Raw genomic sequence first — 18,973 nt, 5'->3', positions numbered from 1 at the left:
AAAAACAATCAAACACACACAACTCTTACACAGCAGAGGGATATACAGTGCACAGACTAGTGTACCATTTAGTCTGTATCAAATACAACATCATCATGTTGCGTTAGCAGGTGTTGGTTAGGGAAATAATGCCATCACCTCTCATACTTTCTCTTGATCTCCCTCATTTTTTCTCAATCTCTATTTCTCTCTGTCTACCTCTATTAATCTTTCCCCGTATCCACTTTTTCTCCCCCTCTCCATTTCATTCAATCCGACCCCATCCCATGCTCACGCAGTCGGACATCTACTTTGTGTCGTCCGCTCCGGTCAACTCGGCTTCCAACTGCAGCTCCCGGGACACCAGTTCCCAGAGTTCGCCACAGACGCCCACAGGCTACGAAATGCCTGTGTTCCCCTCACCGCTCGGAGACGGTAAGCCTCACATAGCAACCAAACACGTTATAGAATGACACAAAGTACAATTGGAAATGCATACTTTGTTGACTAAGAGTTTTTGACTATGTTTCATTTTTTTCCTTTGCTATTTATTTGTTATTTTTTGGTGGGGGGTGTTACGCACGCCTCTATGAAGAGGGAACGCAACACCCTGCTACAATTAAACTCTCCGTGAAGTGAAAAAGGTATGGACTGTAGGTGCGAGTAAGGATGACAACAGGCAGAATGTGGTACCGTTTACAAGGACTTTATTCCTTTACACGGTAATATGGGGAAAAGGGGCTGGACGGAACCAAAGCAAAGAAAGTAAATCTCAAAGCCCCCCCCTCTCCTATCTTACCTGCCTAACCACTTTTACCTAATTTAGCACCACCTGGTGCCCTAACCAAAATACAGGGGGTGGTCCGCCCAGGTCTTACCTAGTGTGCCTAGACAGTGAATATACTACGGGTATATGTATGCCCGCGGGCCTCTTGCCTAAACACTCCCAAGGTGCCTTCCCCTTCCCCCCTGGGAACAAATGAAACAGAATATTAAACAATTTCACAAACAAACTAAGAAACAAAGGACATCAAATAAGCTCTACCTGAGCAACAAACTCACAGAACATACCAGCTCTCAGCAATGAACTCCCAGCAAAATCACTCAGTAATCCCTACCTCCAAAATCTCTCTATCACAAACAATCGCTCTGCAATGACCTCCCAGCAAATCTCTCTCAGCAATCCCTACCTCCAAAATCTCTCTCTCCTGAACAGAACACTGGCTTTTATATAGCTTCAGAATGAATGTAACTGGAGACAGCTGTGTCTTGACGAGGGGGCGGGGTCAGCTCTCCAATTAGCCCTGGAGTCGACCAATCAGCTGCTTGAGGGATTTCAGGAAGCCATTTCCTGAAATAAAACACATGCAAATACACAAACTACAACACATAAACTGGGGAACGTAACACGCCCACCACAAAAATTGCAAACCTAGTTTTGCAATAACAAAAGCCATCGCTTCCCCAGTTAGTAAACCCGTGATAGAGCGTCAGCAACCACATTCGCCGAGCCCTTCACATAAGCTATCTGTACATTATATCCTTGTACAATCAGAGCCCACCGCATAAGGCGGCGGTTCTGGTTGTACATTTGCTTCAAGAACACCAATGGATTATGGTCCGTGAAGACCATAACAGGCAAGGCACTGGAGCCCACATATACCTCAAAGAACTGTAAGGCAAGCAATAAAGCCAGCGTCTCTTGTTCAATTGTAGAGTATCTTGACTGACACGAGTTGAACTTACGGGAGAAGAAACTGACGGGCCGATCCACTCCGTCTTCATCTTCCTGTAAGAGAACCGCACCCACCCCCACTATACTAGCATCTACCTCCAACTTAAAAGGTTTGTCAAAGTTGGGGGCGGCAAGCACTGGGGCACTACAAAGTAGCGCTTTAGCGGACTCAAAAGCGTATTTACAGTCCTTGGACCACTTGAATGGTACCTTGGGACTAAGCAGAGATGAAAGGGGAGCTACTACCGTTGAGAAATTCTTACAGAAGGTACGATAGTACCCTACCATCCCCAGGAATCTGCGCAACTGGCGGCGAGTCGTGGGAGCAGGAAAAGTAACAATTGCTTCCACTTTGCTAGTTACTGGGCGCACTTGACCTCGTCCCACTTGTTTACCTAAGTAAGTCACTGTAGCTTTCCCAAACTCACACTTGGCCAAATTGAGGGTTAAAGATTCTCCAACCGCTGAAACACACTTTTCAAAGTGGAGAGATGATCAGACCAAGTAGACGAATGAATCACCACATCGTCAAGGTAAGCAGTACAATTTGGCAGATCTGCAAACACAATGTTAACTAGCCGCTGAAAAGTAGCAGGTGCATTACACATGCCAAAGGGCATCACAGTGTATTGTACGAAGTTATCTGGCATAACAAAAGCCGATATGTCAGAAGCTCGAGAGGTCAGAGGCACCTGCCAATAACCTTTTAGCAAATCTAACTTACTAACGTAAGCAGCAGAGCCAATTCTATCAATACAGTCATCTAAGCGAGGTAGAGGAAAATAATCAGACTTTGTAACTGCATTTACGCGACGATAGTCCATACATAAGCGGGATGTACCGTCAGGCTTAGGAACAAGAATACATGGGGAACTCCAAGAGCTGTTACTGGGTTTTGCCATGTCATTCTGTAATAAATAAGCTACCTCACTTTTCATTACCTCCCTTTTCTTAGCATTAACCCGGTACGGATGCTGACGTATAGGAACAGCGTTCCCCACATCCACGTCATGTTCCAAGATGGATGTGCGACTTGGAATGTCCTGAAACACACTGAGAAAACTGTTTATCAATAGGATAAGATCCTTAGTTTGATCATTATCCAAATGTTCCATTTGAGAGGGTAACTTCTTCAGCATCTCTGAATTACATAGGCGTTCACCTTGCTGTAACGTATGGCGTAACTCCAACCCGTCCTCCTTATCCTCATCTAGGTCCCAGCCAGGCTTCAGCACCACCGCAGCCACACTGGAGACGGCGGGCTGGACCGGCTTACTTGAGGAGCTGTCGGGAGAATTACGCACATAATATGTTTTCAGCATGTTAACATGACACACACGGGAAGAACGCCTTTGATCTGGTGTCTTTATCACATAATTGGTGTCATTGAGTTTCTTTTCCACCAGATATGGTCCAGAAAAACGTGCTGACAGAGATGAGCCAGGGATTGGCAACAAAACTAAAACTTGATCCCCTGGTGCAAATGAACGGCCAACAGCCTTTTTGTCATAATGCAACTTCATGCGTTTTTGAGACGAGGAGAGAGACTTTTGGGCTAACGCACATGCGGCGTGCAGTCTCTCCCTCATCTTACTGACATATTCCAACACATTTTTAGGGGCGCTACTGGGTGTAGGAGATAAGATATGCTCCTTCAAAACTTTAAGCGGACCCCGTGGGGTGTGTCCAAACACAAGGTCAGCAGGGCTGAACCCTAAGGACTCTTGTATCGTTTCCCTTATAGCAAATAGGACAAAGGGCACCCCCTCATCCCAATCAGTACTGGTATCCATACAATACTTGCGTAGCATTGCCTTCAGCGTCTGATGCCAGCGTTCTAGAGCCCCTTGACTCTCTGGATGATACGGACTAGAGACCTGATGGGAAATACACAATGTCTTTAACACATTTGAAAACAGTTTAGACATGAAGTTGGATCCCTGATCAGTTTGGATTACTTTAGGGAGTCCAAATGTAGAGAAGAACTATAGTACGGAGAGGAATAGCCTCTGGGTATCGAGTAGCACTGCACATTATTGTTAGTAGGAACTGGTTACCTGACCTTGTTTTCGGCAATGGACCTACACAATCAATTATCACTCTTTCAAACGGTTCCCCCACCACAGGAATCGGGCAGAGTGGCGCTCGTGGAACTTGATTCACTTTCCCAGTGAGTTGACATATGTGACATGTTTTACAAAATTGGACCACGTCAGACTTCAAACCTGGCCAGAAGAAATGACGAAGGACCCGGTTATAAGTCTTTGTGATCCCCAAGTGTCCAGACCACGCCTGGTCATGGGCGAGTGACAGCACCTGTTGTCGGAACGGTGTAGGAACAACCACTTGACACACTTCACTCCAGTCATTAATGGTGTCATGAGATGCCCATTTACGCATCAAAACTCCTGCTTCCATAAAGTAGGCGGTCTCTCTAGTTTTAGCTTCCTCAATGGAAATTACCGAAGCAAAACACTTGCGAAGACTGGTGTCTTCTTTTTGACATTCAATCACCTTCTCAGGGGTGACAGACAAAAGAATGTCATGTAATTGGGGCACAATTTCGTTTTCCCCTGCCTTAGTTTTTAGGGGGGTAAAAACTGTCGGCATTGCAGAAGGCATACCCTGTGCATTGTCTTCTACCTTAACAGTCTCAAAAATGGAACTTGCCAAATCCACCACATCTCCTAGCTTGCGAGATTGTGCCCTCGTTAACACACAAGCAGGAAAAACATGTGGAAATGCTTGAACCAATTTCTCATCTGTAGTTCTGATTTCTGGATTGTCTACTACCTCTAACACAGGAATGACATTACCACCAGCAATATCATTCCCTAGTAGCAATGTGACTCCTTTTACTGGCAGTGTAGACACTACACCAACACGGAAACGTCCTGATACCAAGTCTGACACTAAGTGGACCCAGTGTAATGGTACAGGTACGTTTTTTGTCTCTATCCCCTGTAATATAACATGTGAGCCACAATATGTTTCAGGAGACCAGGGTAAAGCATCAGTAATGATTACTGACTGCGCCGCCCCAGTGTCTCGTAGGATTTGGATAGGCTTTTGATCAGCTTGTTCTCCTGTTAAGGAAACATAACCGGCAGAGATAAACGGAGCATAGACAGGATCCGGTTTCTCAAATGCTGAATCAACAACTCGATCCAATGGACGAGCCAAAGACTTGACTAAACCCAAACTTTTCATTTTTGGGGACGGTGACTGGGACTGTTTCGGTTTATTTTTCAAAACTGGGCAGTCCGCAATCACGTGACCCTTTTGGTGACAGTAAAAACATTCACGGATTTCATTAAAAGGCTTAGGGTTGTCAGAAGAAAAGCGACCTGAACGAGGCACTGATGACGTAATCGTCCGGCCTTCAAAACGTGGTGCACCAAAGACAGTCTTGTGTGTCAAAGCGTACTCATCTGCCAACACTGCTGCTTGGGCCAATGTCGCCACTTTCTGTTAATTGAAATGAACGTAACAGGGGGGCAGAGTATGATTTATAACATAAACAACCTTATAAAAAAAAAAACTTGCCTGGCCCAAAGAGAACTAAATCAACCCACACACTGTGAAACCCTTGCAAGGGTAATTTATTTACTGAATCTTGAACATTCCCAGTGAAATGTGATATCATTCACACAAACACATACTGTATGAACACACACACACACACACACACACACACACACACACACACACACACACAGTGGGAGAGAACAGCAGCCAATGTGCATGAACCTGTGACCCTACCCACCCAGCCACCAGCAGTCACCCAGTCTCTGTGACCCCAACTAAAACTCACAAGATGAAGACAGGGTTTCCCCTCAAGGACAGAGGGATCTCAATATCACCTTCTCTTTTTTGCTCGCTCGCTCTCCTCTCTCTTTCTCTCTCCCTTCCTCCTGTCCTTCCACTCCTTCTACACTACCCATCCCCCTCCTAAACCCCCATCCACCCTTCCACTGTCTTTCCATTGAAGGTACTCCTCTCTCAATCCTTTTAAATTTATATTGCTGTCGTCTGCAATGGAACATATTTATGATGCACTGTGTGTCCAGGAGGGACAGTTTTTAATGATACACAAGGATGTAATTTATTGTGATTACAGAGAGGGGGAGAGAGAGGGATAGAGAGGTGACGACAGCTTTGCGTTTATTACAGAATGTATTTTATCTCTAAGGACGAGACGTGCAGTAATCATCAGACATAGATGCTAAATCTAATGACCACTGATGTCCATAGACTCATAAGTGGGGTGGAAACACACAGTCCTTCAAATGGGTACGAACACAGGCACGCGCACACACACACACATTCACGTTAGTCCGAGTGTGTCTTTTCGGGTCACCTCACCTCTATTCCTCTGGGAACTGCAGTAGCTAGTATGCATGCGCACCCTCATACGAACATGCACACTCATACTAATACTACAGAGTGCTGATGTATTATTTTGGGCAGAGAGTTTGGCATTGGACCTGTACTGGGCTTTAGGGTGAAGGGTCACATTTGGGAGAGGTGTCGGGTACGATGATACCATTTTTGTCAACTCTAGTCTTGGACCACAGCTACAACCAATCACATCCCTGTGACAGTGATTGTTTCAGCTCTGGAGGTGGTGGTGGTGCTACTACTAAATGTGTGTGTTCTGTCATACCGGTTTGAGTGTGTGTGTGTTACATAACCTTCTTCTTCATCCCTGGTTCAGATTCTATACGGATCCCCTATGGTACCAAGCTTTCCCTGTACATGTCTAAGGATGCCGAAGGTACTTCAAGTAGTCTTCCACTACTTCTCGGGTTTGTCCCAAATGGCAGCTTTTTCCCTTATAGACTGCACTTTTTTCTCCCAAAGCCTTGTGGGCCTTCGTCAAAAGTGGTGCGCGATAAAGGGAAAAGGGTGCCATTTGGGATGCATCCCTCCCTCTTCAGTTTTTGCATCTAGCTGCACATGCTACCCTACTAACATGCACGGAAAAAACTACTTTTTAGATTTTTTTATATATATGAAGTGGCATGTTTTATTGACCCTCAGTTGAATGTTAAGTGAACATTATTTGTCTTCCCCATCCCCCTTGCTCTCTTGTCATTCTGAGGAGAGAGATTGTAAGAATGAGTGAGTCAGTTTAAAAGAAAAACATTTAATGGAGATGAAGAGAGTATGAGAGGGATGCAGATTCAGAAAGGTATGCGTGTGAGAGGTGAGAATGAGCGAGGGAGACTGAAGAGAGAGAGAGAGAGAGGGGGAATGAAAGAGAGAGAGAGGAGAGAAGACACGTCTACCGTAGCATGATTTACAGATTTCACTGTCTCCATGGAAACTTTTGTCAAAGCCCCCTCTCCCATCCAGAGTCGTGGGCCAAATAGAGGTGCCACAATCTGGGGGGTGGAAGGATGAGGGGAGGGGAGGGAAGATGGGGCGCTGACAAAAAATACCATCCTTTAATCAACCGCCTATGCCTGTGTAACAGTACTCTTCTTGCGTTGTGTACAATCAGTCATCGACACGGAACTCCAACATGTAGCATGTAGCTTTATTCTGATAAGAACGACACAAAATTGCACGTCATGCAATGCACGTCTCACCATCCAACTCTGCACTCACGCACGCTGGTTTGGTGCTTGTTCACTGGGCTAGTTACCAAAATAATACAATTACAATATATCTTTAACAATGTACCTGATAAGAACGACACAAAATTGCACGTCATGCAATGCACGTCTCACCATCCAACTCTGCACTCACGCACTGTACAAAATATATGAACCCCCCCCCCCACCAGACACAGTAAGTTGCTAGCTAGTACTGGCGGGAATTCTCTACAACAAAATGCACAACAAATATTCTCCAAAAACCGCTGCATCTTATGTGTGATGTTCGAATAACATTTACAAACAATTTGATATAAATTGTACATTTAAATCATCACTTGAGAGTATAAAAATCACTTTTGATGTACAGTGCTTTGCAACCAACAACTAACCGCTGGTTTGGTGCTTGTTCACTGGGACGATTCTAACTGGAACATCCCCCCTCGTAAGCAAGCTACGCAAACCAGCCAATAAGATGCCATGTTGAGTAGGTGAAGGCAAGACAAACTCAAACCAAAAACCCATTGGCTTAACAATAAAGTGGCAAGGGGAATCACCAATATAACCCTGTTACACCTGCCGTTTCTGCTCTATGGGGACAGGTGATTTTTCATTGGTGGAGAATTTACTCAGTTTGAGATCACATTTGTTGACATCAGGTAAGACGTGAATAGAGGATGCTGAGACTGTGTTGATTGGACTGTCAAACTACATTCTGGTAGTATTCGACCAATCCTGAACCATGTTAAATCATGGAACCATACCCAATTCTGATCGGACGGTTAGAAGCATAACAATTCAAATATTCAATATTGTCAGTACAACATTTGATTTAAATCTAATCTTCGTTTTTTTTTTTTAGGTTATTTACCCTAGCGCAGAAACAAATGTGGGATATATAGATCCATGTGATTATGGTCGCATGCTTGTTTTGATATAATTATTTTACATCTATTTAGTTTATTATTAACATTTCCGTGTGTCTGGTATTGTTCCTGGAGAGAAGTGCCGGTAAAACGTTGACAGTGAGTGAGTCGGTGAACCTGTAATAATAATATAAGTGACCCCATCTCCCAGAATGCTGCTTTCTTCACTTCTGACCCTGTGACATTTCAGAACGGCAGTCTGTTTGGTGCAGTGCAGCCTCCCATTGATTCAGACAGTCACATAGCTGCCTGTGTGTGCTAGTATTGCCATCCTGTCCTGCTCAAGAGGAACGCTACACTAGAATATGACCCTTCACTTCCACCTGGTGGTTACATTTGTCAATGCAAAACAATACAGCTGGGTCATGTCCATTAGGGCTAAACGTAACAAAACATGTTGCAACGGAAATCAAATAACTATAGTTCTTGTTGGCCAAATCCAAGCTGTCCATCCTGGATTCAGTCTGTAAATTTGGTGCCTAATGAACCCATCCCTGTTGTATCTCTGACTAGATTACAGCAGACTAGAGGCGGAATGCAGTGCTGTTATGAAGATGTTAAGCATTCAATTAATTTGACTTAAACAGTTTCATTATTTATTCCAAATGATGAATAAATAATATATAGCTGTAAATGGCTGTAATTTAGTGGTCATATTATATTACAAGAGTGTTGATATGGCGACACACTGTGCCACTGAATATAGTGTTATTAATCCGTTTAGATACAGGAGGCTTAATTTTGACATGATCATGTTTTTCATGTTCACGTGTTCTTCTAATGTGTGTGTGCATGTGCGTGGTAAACTAACCAGTCTAAGCATGTCTCATGTCTCATTCATTGCCTGAAGTTGCCTGGTGTTTAAATGATGTGTCTCTCTCTTACTGCAATACCTCACTCTGTATCTCTCCATCCATCCTCACCCTCCCTGTGCCTCTTGCTTCTTGTCTCCCCCTCTCTCTGTTCCTCTTATTTGATCACTGCCACCTGTTCTTCCTCTACCTTTCTCTCTATCGCCCCTGTCTCGCTCTCTCCCCCATTCTTTTCTTGTTCTCCATTTCATGCCACCTCTTCCCCCCCCTATCTTACCCGTCTCCCTCTCCCAGGTGAGGCACAGTGTAAGCATATCTTCAAGATCCCCCTGAGTAACCTGGTGGGCCGCAGCATCGAGAGGCCCCTTAAGTCCCCGCTGGTCAACAAGGTGGTGACGGGCTTGACAGCACAGGTCCCTAGCATGTGTGTGGCCCCCGCGGGGCCCCTGTTGCAGGGGGCTTCACACACCCTGTCACTGTCCCGCATGGAGATCAAAGAGATTGCCAGCCGCACCCGCAAAGAGCTGCTAGGTGAGACACCAAGACTGGAATATACATACACACCTCTGACTACATTCACACACCTGACAGGGCATTCAGAAAGTTTAGTGGACTGAATAATATGAGTCACCCCCTCTTTCCCATCAGTGTTCATGGTCATTTAGCTATTTGATAAACTTGTTATCTAATACACCTACAGGTGACAATGAGATATACAGTTTACGCTGAGTGTAAAAAACATTAAGGACACCTTCCTAATATTTGCCCACAGAACAGCCTGAATTAGTCAGCGCATGGACTCTACAAGGTGCTTGAAGCATTCCTCAGGGATGCTGGCACATGTTGACTCCAATGCTTCCCACAGTTGTGTCAAGTTAGCTGGATGTCCTTTAGGTGGTGGAACATTCTGAATACACACGGGAAACTGTTGAGCGGTGCACCTGCTACCATACCCTGCTCAAAGGCACTTAAATATTTTGTCTTGCCCATTCACCCTCTGAACTGAACACATACACAATCCATGTCTCAATTGTCTCAAGGCTTTAAAAGCCTTCTTTAACCTGTCTCCTCCCCTTCATCTACAGTGATTTAAGTGGATTTAACAGGTGACATCAATAAGGAATCAAATCAAAGTTTATTTGTCATGTGCACCAAATACAACAGTGAAATGCTTACTTACCAACCAACAGTGCAATTTTTAAGTAAAACATAGGTATTAGGTGAACAATAGATGATAAGTAATGAAATAGAAAAAAACAGTAAAAAGACAGTGAATAATAACAGTAGCGAGGCTATATACAGGCACCGGTTAGTCGGGCTAATTGAGGTAGTATGTACATGTAGATATGGTTGAAGTGACTATGAATATATGATAAACAGAGAGTAGCAGTAGCGTAAAAGAGGGGTGGGCTAGTGGTGGGTGGCGGGACATAATGCAGATAGTCCAGCTAGCCTATGTGCTGGGGCAACGGTTAGTCAGGCTAATTGAGGTAGTATGTACATGAATGTATAATTAAAGTGACTATGCATATATGATAAACAGAGAGTAGAAGCAGCGTAAAATAGAGGTTTGGGGGGGACAGTGCAAATCATCTGGGTAGCCATTTGATTACCTGTTCCAAGACTTGGTGCTCCTGTACCGCTTGCCATGCGGTAGTAGAGAGAACAGTCTATGACTGGTGTGGGTGGAGTCTTTGACAATTTTTTGGGCCTTCCTCTGACACGGCCTGGTATAGAGGTCTTGGATGGCAGGCAGCTTAGCCCCAGTGATGTACTGGACCGTACGCACTTCCCTCTGTAGTGCCTTGCGGTCAGAGGTCGAGCAGTTGCCATACCAGGCAGTGTTGCAGCTGTAGAACCTTTTGAGAATCTGAGGACCCATGTCAAATCTTTTTAGTTTCCTGAGGGGGAATATAATTTGTTGTGCCCTCTTTACGACTGTCTTGGTGTGTTTGGACCATTCTAGTTTGTTGGTTATTGTGCACACCAAGGAACTTGAAGCTCTCAACCTGCTCCATTAAAGCCCCGTCGATGAGAATGGGGGCGTGTTTCGTCCTCCTTTTCCTGTAGTCCACAATCATCTCCTAAGTCTTGTTTACATTGAGGGATAGGTTATTATTAGGGCACCACCTGGCCAGGTCTCTGACCTCCTCCCTATAGGCTGTCTCGTCATTGTCGGTGATCAGGCCTACCACTGTTGTGTCGTCTTGCAAAATTAATGATGTTGTTGTAGTCGTAACTGGCCACGCAGTCGTGGGTGAACAGGGAGTACAGGAGGGGTCTTTGCACGCACCCCTGAGGGGCTCCAGTGTTGAGGATGAGCATGGCATATGTGTTGCTACCTACCCTCACCACCTGGGGGTGGCCCGTCAGGAAGTCCAGGATCCAGTTGCAGAGGGAGGTGTTTCATCCTAGAAACCTTAGCTTAGTGATGAGCTTTGAGGGTACTATGGTGTTGAACGGTGAGCAGTAGTCAATGAATAGCATTCTCATGTAGGTGTTCCTTTTGTCCAGTTGGAAAAGGGCAATGTGGAGTGCAATAGAGATTGCATCATCTATGGTTCTGTTTGGGCGATATGCAAATTGGAGTGGGTCTAGGGTTTCTGGAAAAATTGTGTTGATGTGAGCCATTACCAGTCTTTCAAAGCACTTCATGGCTACGGACGTGAGTGCTACGGCTCTGTAGTCATTTAGGCAGGTTGCTTTGTTGTTGTTGGGCAGAGGGACTACGGTGGTCTGCTTGAAACATGTTGGTATTACATACTCAATCACAGACATGTTGAAAATGTCAGTGAAGATACCTGCCAGTTGGTCAGCACATGCCCGGAGCATGCCCTGGTAATACATCTGGCCCCGCGGCCTTGTGAATGTTGATCTGTTTAAAGGTCTTACTCACGTCGGCTATGGAGAGCGTGGTCACACAGTTGTCCGGAACAGCTGATGCTCTCATGCATGCCTCAGTGTTGCCTGCCTCGAAGCGAGCATAGAAGTGATTTAGCTCATCTGGTAGGCTTGTGTCACTGGGCAGCTCGCGGCTGTGCTTCCCTTTGTAGTCTGTAATAGTTTGCAAGCCCTGCCACATAAGACGAGCGTCGGAGCCGGTGTAGTACAATTCAATCTTAGCCCTGTATTGGTGCTTTGCCTGTTTGATGGTTCGTCAGAGGGCATAGCAGGATTTCTTATAAGCTTCCGGGTTAGAGTCCCGTACTTTGAAAGAAGCAGCTCTACCCTTTAGCTCAGTGCGAATGTTGCTTGTAATCCATGGCTTCTGGTTGGGGTATGTACGTACAGTTACTGTAGGGACAATGTCCTCGATGCACTTATTGATCAAGCGAGTGACTGATGTGGTGTATTCCTCAATGCAATCGGAAGAATCCTGGGAACATGTTCCAGTCTGTGATAGCAAATCAGTCCTGTAGTTTAGCATCTACTTCTTCTGACCACTTTTTTATAAACTGAGTCACTGGTGCTTTCTGCTTAAATTTTTTGCTTGTAAGCAGGAATCAGGAAGATGGAATTGTGGTCAGATTTAGCAAATGGAGGGAGAGCTTTGTACGCGTCTCTGTGTGTGGAGTACAGTTGATCTAGAATGTTTTTTCCATCTGGTTGCGCGTTTAACATGTTGATGGAAATTTGGTAGAACTGATTTAAGTTTCCCTGCATTAAAGTATCCGACCGCTAGGAGCGCTGCCTCTGGGTGAGTGTTTTCCTGTTTGCTTATTTCCTTATCCAGCTGACTGAGTGCAGTCTTAGTGCCAGCGTCCGTCTGTGGTAGTAAATAAACAGACACGAAAAGTATAGATGAGAACTCTTAGTGTGGTCTACAGTTTATCATAAGATACTCTACTTCAGGTGAGCAAAATCTAGAGACTTCCTTAGATTTCGTGCACCAGCTGCTGTTTACAAATATGCACAGACTGCACCCCTCGTCTTACCGGAATGTGCTGTTCTATGTAGCCGGTGCAGCGTATATCTTGCTAGCTGAATATCCATGTCATCATTCAGCCATGATTCCGTGAAACATAAGATGGTACAGTTTTTGATGTCATAGCTTTTACCTGGATTCACCTGTTCAGTCATGGAAAGTTAATGTTTTGTACACTCATTGTATTTAGTATATGTTTCCCTCGCGGGAATTAAACCTTCAACCCTGGTGTTGCCAGCACCATAACCTGTTCTATAACCCACTGGAACCATCTTAGCATTGGAACCACAGTGATTGCAATGCTATATACTCCTTCGAAGTGGTTTAGTGAATGTCTGTGTTATGGTCGGTTCTTTTTTTATGGTGGGTTAACTGCCTGTTCAGGGGCAGAACGACAAATTTGTACCTTGTCAGCTCGGGGATTTGAACTTGCAACCTTTCGGTTACTAGTCTAACACTCTAACCACTAGGCAGGCTTTTACTGAGCAGTTCTGGTTATGTTCCTTACTGAATGGTGTTCTGTGTCTCATGCTCAGGCCTAACCGAGGAGCCGGGCGGTAAGTCCGACAGCAGCACTGTCAAACAGAGGAAGATGAGCAAGAAGACCACTGAGGAAGAGCCAAAGGCACGAGCACTGACCTCCACTGGCAGTGACAGGTGAGTGACCCAAAGCTAATTGGAGTCAGGAGACTGCTAACCCGGAGTCCAATCAATGAGACGAGATTGGAAATATTGGTTACAGCTGCACTGCCCTAAAAAAAAAACACTCACAAAATGCGAGTTCGCTATTCACAAGAAGCTTTTCCTGATGTGGCCCATGCCTCGATTTAAGAATTGTTGACTTCCATAAACCTGGAAAAGGTTACAAAAATATGTCTTAAAGCCAGTCCACAGTAAGACAAATTGTCTATAAATGGAGAAAGTTCAGCACTGTTGCTACTCTGCCTAGGAGTGGCCATCCTGCATGTTTAATCATGCTGTTTAATCATCTTCTTGATATGCCACACCAGTCTGGTGGTTGGATTAACTCAGCAAAGGAGAATTGCTCAATAAGAGGTATGTAAAAGAAATGTGTGCACAAAATTTGAGAAATAAGCTTTTTGTGCATATGGAACATTTCTGGGATCTTTTATTTCAGCTCATGAAACATAGGACCAACACTTTACATGTTGCGTTTTTTTTGTTCAGTGTATATATTTTTTAAAGGCATATTTGCTAAAAAGCACTCATAACTAGAAGTTTCTCATTTATGTGAACGGAAGATTTGCGTAAAAATTCTAGTCTCATGCGGTTATTTCAAGTGATATGAGTGTAAAATGTTATGAAGTAATGATTCAAACTGATGGGCATGCTCTGTGTCCAATCAGGATGGGCTCAAAGTCGGCCAACACGGACTCAGACGTCCAACGGCACTGCTCATTCAGCTCGGATGATGCGGCGCAAGAGAAAGCAGTGCTTCCAGATGAGAGCCCGCCATTGGCCAGCCCCTTCAATCTCTCCACATCCTTCGATGATGATGTCCTGGACCTAAAGTGAAGACAATCCCATCATGCACTTATCCTCCTCATCCCCCTCTCTTTTCTCCTCCTTCGGTCATTTTGTTTTGGTTGGGTTTTTTGTTTGTTGATTTCTTGTTTTTGTTTTGTTATCTCCTTTGTCTGGGTCTTCATCCTCAGACATTGTGGGTAAGGAGGAGTAATTGTGTAAAGTGTGTGTGCGTGTTTCATAAGCAGTCGGTCCCCGCAGTCAGTATGTGTGTCTGTGTGTTGCAATGCAGCGAGTAACCCAAAGAAAACGAGGTCATTTGAGGTGGTGTGGATTGTTCAGAGTACAGATGTCATTATGCGGCGAAAGGTTTCATCTATAAACGAAAACTGAATGTACACACCAAGGCACAAAAAAAAAAATGTTTTGAAACAGCACCCTCGCGAAGTGGCTACGGCTTACCTTTTATTGTATAATCTGTGATTATTTCCAATTACACTTTCAAATATAGAATAATATATGCATATTTATGTGTACATCTATTTATACATTAAGATGCATACACATTGACAGACATGAATAACTTTATAGATATATTATAATAGACATTTTATTCACATATTTAGTAAATGTACGATGTTTTATGCTCTCCGTGTCTGTCAGTCTTGTTCTATTTCCTTCCCAACTCTGTGTGCAGGTATACAGGACTGGACTAGAGGCAGAGTTTCCCACAAGTGCCACATCCCCACATCCTCCACTAAACTACAACTCCCATCAGCCACCAGTCACCTCTCCTCTAATTGGCTGGTCTATGACAGTAGCAGTCATAATCATGTATCCCTCTGTAGACACCCACAGTGACTCTGTGAGCTTGGTTTTAATACGCATATAGTCAAACACACCCACACCTCTAGGGCCTCTAAAAGCACCTACTGTCCTGTCTCTGGCTATCCCTGAGAATCCATGGGGTCCACGTCCTCACAGAATATACTCTCCTATACACAGATTGCAACCTTCCCAGACAGTTAGTTTACTTTGGCCCAATACAGTTTAGTCAGGGGCCAATTGGCCAGTTAGCGCATCGCCTTTACAGTGGGCCTTTAAAGTCTGTCCACTGTTGGGCCGCTAGTGGCATCGGCTGCCAACAGGACGCCCTCAGCTTATGTGCTTTATAGTGGTATGCAGACTCTTAGCCACCAGTTGTTCACTTGTTAGTTGGGTTGGAGAATTGATCAAGTGGCCAACTACTTCCATTTAGGAGTGCTGTAATGAGGTAACGTAGTCGGTCATAGGGTACATCCCAAATAACACCCTATTCCCTATTTAGTGCACTAATTTAACCAAGGCCCGTAGAGCTCTGGGTAAAAGTACAGTGCACTATATAGGGAAGAGGCCGCTATTTGGGATGCAGGCAGTGGATGAGAGACCAGACAGATGGTAGGTACTGTAGCCTACCTCGGAGTCCTTATAGGAGCTATTTGGAAGAAGGAATTATCTCCTCTCCAGCTGTTCACTAGGAGCAAGGCATAACTCACCGAGTTATGATGCATGTAGAGCGAGTCGGCTGAAACAGCATAGAGGAAGCCATAACACTTAACCTCCTCTGGTACCAGAGATATAGTAACCAAGCCCAATGAGTAATCAAGCCCAATGATTAGGGTGATATCAGCCTACCAGTACACGGGTCAGCGGTCAGACATCAATCAACCAATCAAATGTATTTATAAAGCCCTTTTTACATCAGCAGATGTCATAAAGTGCTATACAGAAACCCAGCCTAAAACCCCAAACAGCAAGCAATGCAGATATAGACGCACAATGGCTAGGAAAAACTCCCTAGAAAAGCAGGAACCTATGAAGAAGCCTAGAGAGGAACGCTGAGGGGTGGCCAGTCCTCTTCTGGCTGTGCCGGGTGGAGATTATAAGAGTACATGGAAATTTAACGGCAGATTGTTTTTCAAGATGTTCAAACGTTCATAGATGACCAGCAAGATCAAATAATAATCAGTGGTTGTAGTGGGTGCAACAAGTCAGTACCTCAGGAGTCAGTTGGCTTTTCATATCCGAGCATTCGGAGGTCGAGACTGTAGGTGCAGTAAAGAGAGAGAGAGTCGAAAACAACAGGTCCGGGACAAGGTAGCATGTCGAAGATCTCCACCGCAGGAGCCCGAGGGGTACAAAACCGGACAGGAAGATCACGTCTGTGACTCAACCCACTCAAGTGACTCATATCTAGAGAACCATGGGAAATGTAGGGTCAACACTATGTAGCGTACTTGAGTCAGTCTCACGGTCTCGTGATGAGGTAGCCCTGCCTGCAACTTCAAAATCAATGTCACTCTCGGCCCTAGAGGGAATTTCCTATTCGGGTAACGGGCTAATGTTTAGGACGTTGCTTTCTCCCATGGAAGACCAGGTTCAGATCCCACCCTGACATACCGGAGAATATTGTCTTGGCAGTGTCTTATGTTGCTTCATCCTGAGTAGTGTTAGGGATGAGACATTGGCTAAATTACCATTTTGGCTATGTTGTTATTACTACTCTACAGGTCAAGGTGATATTGCTGAGAAGTACACGTATTAGGGAAAGTTATTGGCTAAAGCATGTGCATCCGTTCGGCTACGTGGAGAGCCCTCTGGGTGGTCGGCTTGCGACATGGCACCCCTCTTCTGATCTTGCATGAGCCCCCCGCTACCTTTTTATCTCTCTCCCTCTCTTCTGTTACTCTCTGTAATTGCCTGTCTCAATGTGGCCTCCTTCAACACTATTATTACTCAAAACTGGAGGGATGAAAAAAAGGGAATAAATAAGATTACTATTATTGCAATGGAATTGTACTTATTTCTTATGCTGGTTCTTACCATGAGTGTAGGTGAATGGGGGTGGGATGTCTGGTGGTTTGAAGGTTTATAATACAGATTCTATCACTTTGATCGTTCTCACTGTTTCTCTCCTTTGTTTACTTTAGCCCTGTTACTTTCACACCGCCCCGACTCCTTGATGTTTTCACAGTGGTTTTTGTATCTAAATCAATATTTACTGTTTAGGCTGTTGCTCAACCTCTCTGTGATATGAAAATGGAAGAAAAAAAACAAACAAAACACCAAGTGTCTTAAATATAATGTATCGCCATCGTTTTTAATGCCAAGCACTACTTGTAAATGTGTGTGTTTCAAATGAAACTGAACTATTATTATTATTAATATTATTATTTGAAAAATGGTTTCAATTATTGAACAAGTGCTGTAGACCACTGCTGTGAAAGTAGTAAATTCTGCTCATTGATATGTAATAAATATTTATGAAATTTGAAAACATTTTGTTTGTAGTCTTCCTAATAATGGAATTGTTATTTTTGGCGCTGTAATATAAAAAATAGCTGGAAACTTGATATGTACCACACTCTATAAGGATCTACCTGCTTCAACATTGTAGCTGTTTCCTGGAGTCAAATGGCCAAATTTCCCCTTTAGTGGCCTCATGGGTGAAATGTTAATATTTTTCATAATTAATATAAACTTGCAGAGAATCTGGTGTTTCTATGTCAAATGGTTTGTTATATTTCAGTCTTCTGTGATTTATATAAAGTGTAATATTGGGATGAAACTCTGACATGGTAGCTTTATTTCTTTTAAGCCCGTAACCATTTGTGAGGTGTATATTTTTGTTTCAAAGTAGATTTGTTTTAGACTACAAAGAATCCTTATGTGTGACCCTGATTTAGCCCACTGTTGTAAAATGTTACCTTACACTTTGTCCTCTCCCGTAATCCTTTAAAACCTCTGAATTATTATCAAACAATGTCATACTCATATACCAACCTAAAAAGCTGTCTGGCTCTTTTCTCTTGGTCTGTCCCCAGTTGTGGCTCTGATTTGAATGATTCATTCATGAGCTTCAGCTAAAAGCAATTTAAAAAACATGCCTCTTAGACATAGTGTTGCTATTATTTAGCATTGGCAAATCTTATAATTGGGAGAGAGCATTAAAGAGAATGGAACCTTGAGATTTGGGAAAGTTAACTCAATGTGAGCTGAGCTCCGCTGTAAATAATTGTGTATTCATGATTATGTTCCAGTTTATTTTGCCTCGGAGAAGGTTTCTGTGAATAGAAGGATATCATGTACGTGTTTGTCCACTTTGTGGAGGTGTAGCATTCACAGCAGAGCCAGTATTCATGAAGTAGTAGAAGTGGTGACCCGGGATCAGTAAAACCCTTTAGAAAACAATGAATGGATACATCTCCTCTCGCATCGTCCAGTTTATGGAGGGAGACAGAAGATGAGTGGTGAAGGAAGGATGGATGGTGTGTGGGAAGATGAATGATGACGAAAAGGACCTCGCTGCTCAAACTAAACTGTATAGCTTCAGTTTTATTCTCACTCACTAATCTCAATCTGTCACTTCAGTCTTTTTTTCAACCTCTGTTCCCAGGTAAATTGCCTGGAGACCCACCCTCACCTCTCAATTCTGGCCACCAGTGGTCTGGATCATGACATTTAACTGTGCC

General features: G+C 44.0%; 1 protein-coding gene across 33 annotated transcripts in view; it reads left to right on the top strand.

The window, feature by feature from the left end:
- The window catches only part of LOC110509517 (GTPase-activating Rap/Ran-GAP domain-like protein 3), a 174,687-nt gene extending 156,909 nt beyond the window's left edge, over positions 1 to 17,778 (top strand). For 12 of the 33 annotated variants that reach the window (XM_021590424.3, XM_021590423.3, XM_090227209.1 and 9 more), the window contains exons 27-31: positions 279 to 414; positions 6,432 to 6,491; positions 9,347 to 9,583; positions 13,514 to 13,634; positions 14,345 to 17,778. In XM_021590424.3, the coding sequence (XP_021446099.3) occupies positions 279 to 414; positions 6,432 to 6,491; positions 9,347 to 9,583; positions 13,514 to 13,634; positions 14,345 to 14,513 (723 nt within the window). In that variant the 3' untranslated portion in view covers positions 14,514 to 17,778. Of the gene's footprint in view, positions 1 to 278; positions 415 to 574; positions 624 to 6,431; positions 6,492 to 9,346; positions 9,584 to 13,513; positions 13,635 to 14,344 lie in introns of those variants that run through there. The other 21 variants (XM_021590431.3, XM_021590428.3, XM_090227214.1 and 18 more) reach the window with 6 other exon arrangements.
- Positions 17,779 to 18,973: the final 1,195 nt, after the last annotated feature.

Source organism: Oncorhynchus mykiss, chromosome 29, assembly GCF_057628025.1.
Source record: "Oncorhynchus mykiss isolate SJ-2025 chromosome 29, ASM5762802v1, whole genome shotgun sequence".
Taxonomy (NCBI): Eukaryota; Metazoa; Chordata; class Actinopteri; order Salmoniformes; family Salmonidae; genus Oncorhynchus; species Oncorhynchus mykiss.
The sequence above is the reverse complement of the archived record's forward strand: the minus strand, read 5'-3'. Positions and strand labels throughout refer to the sequence as shown.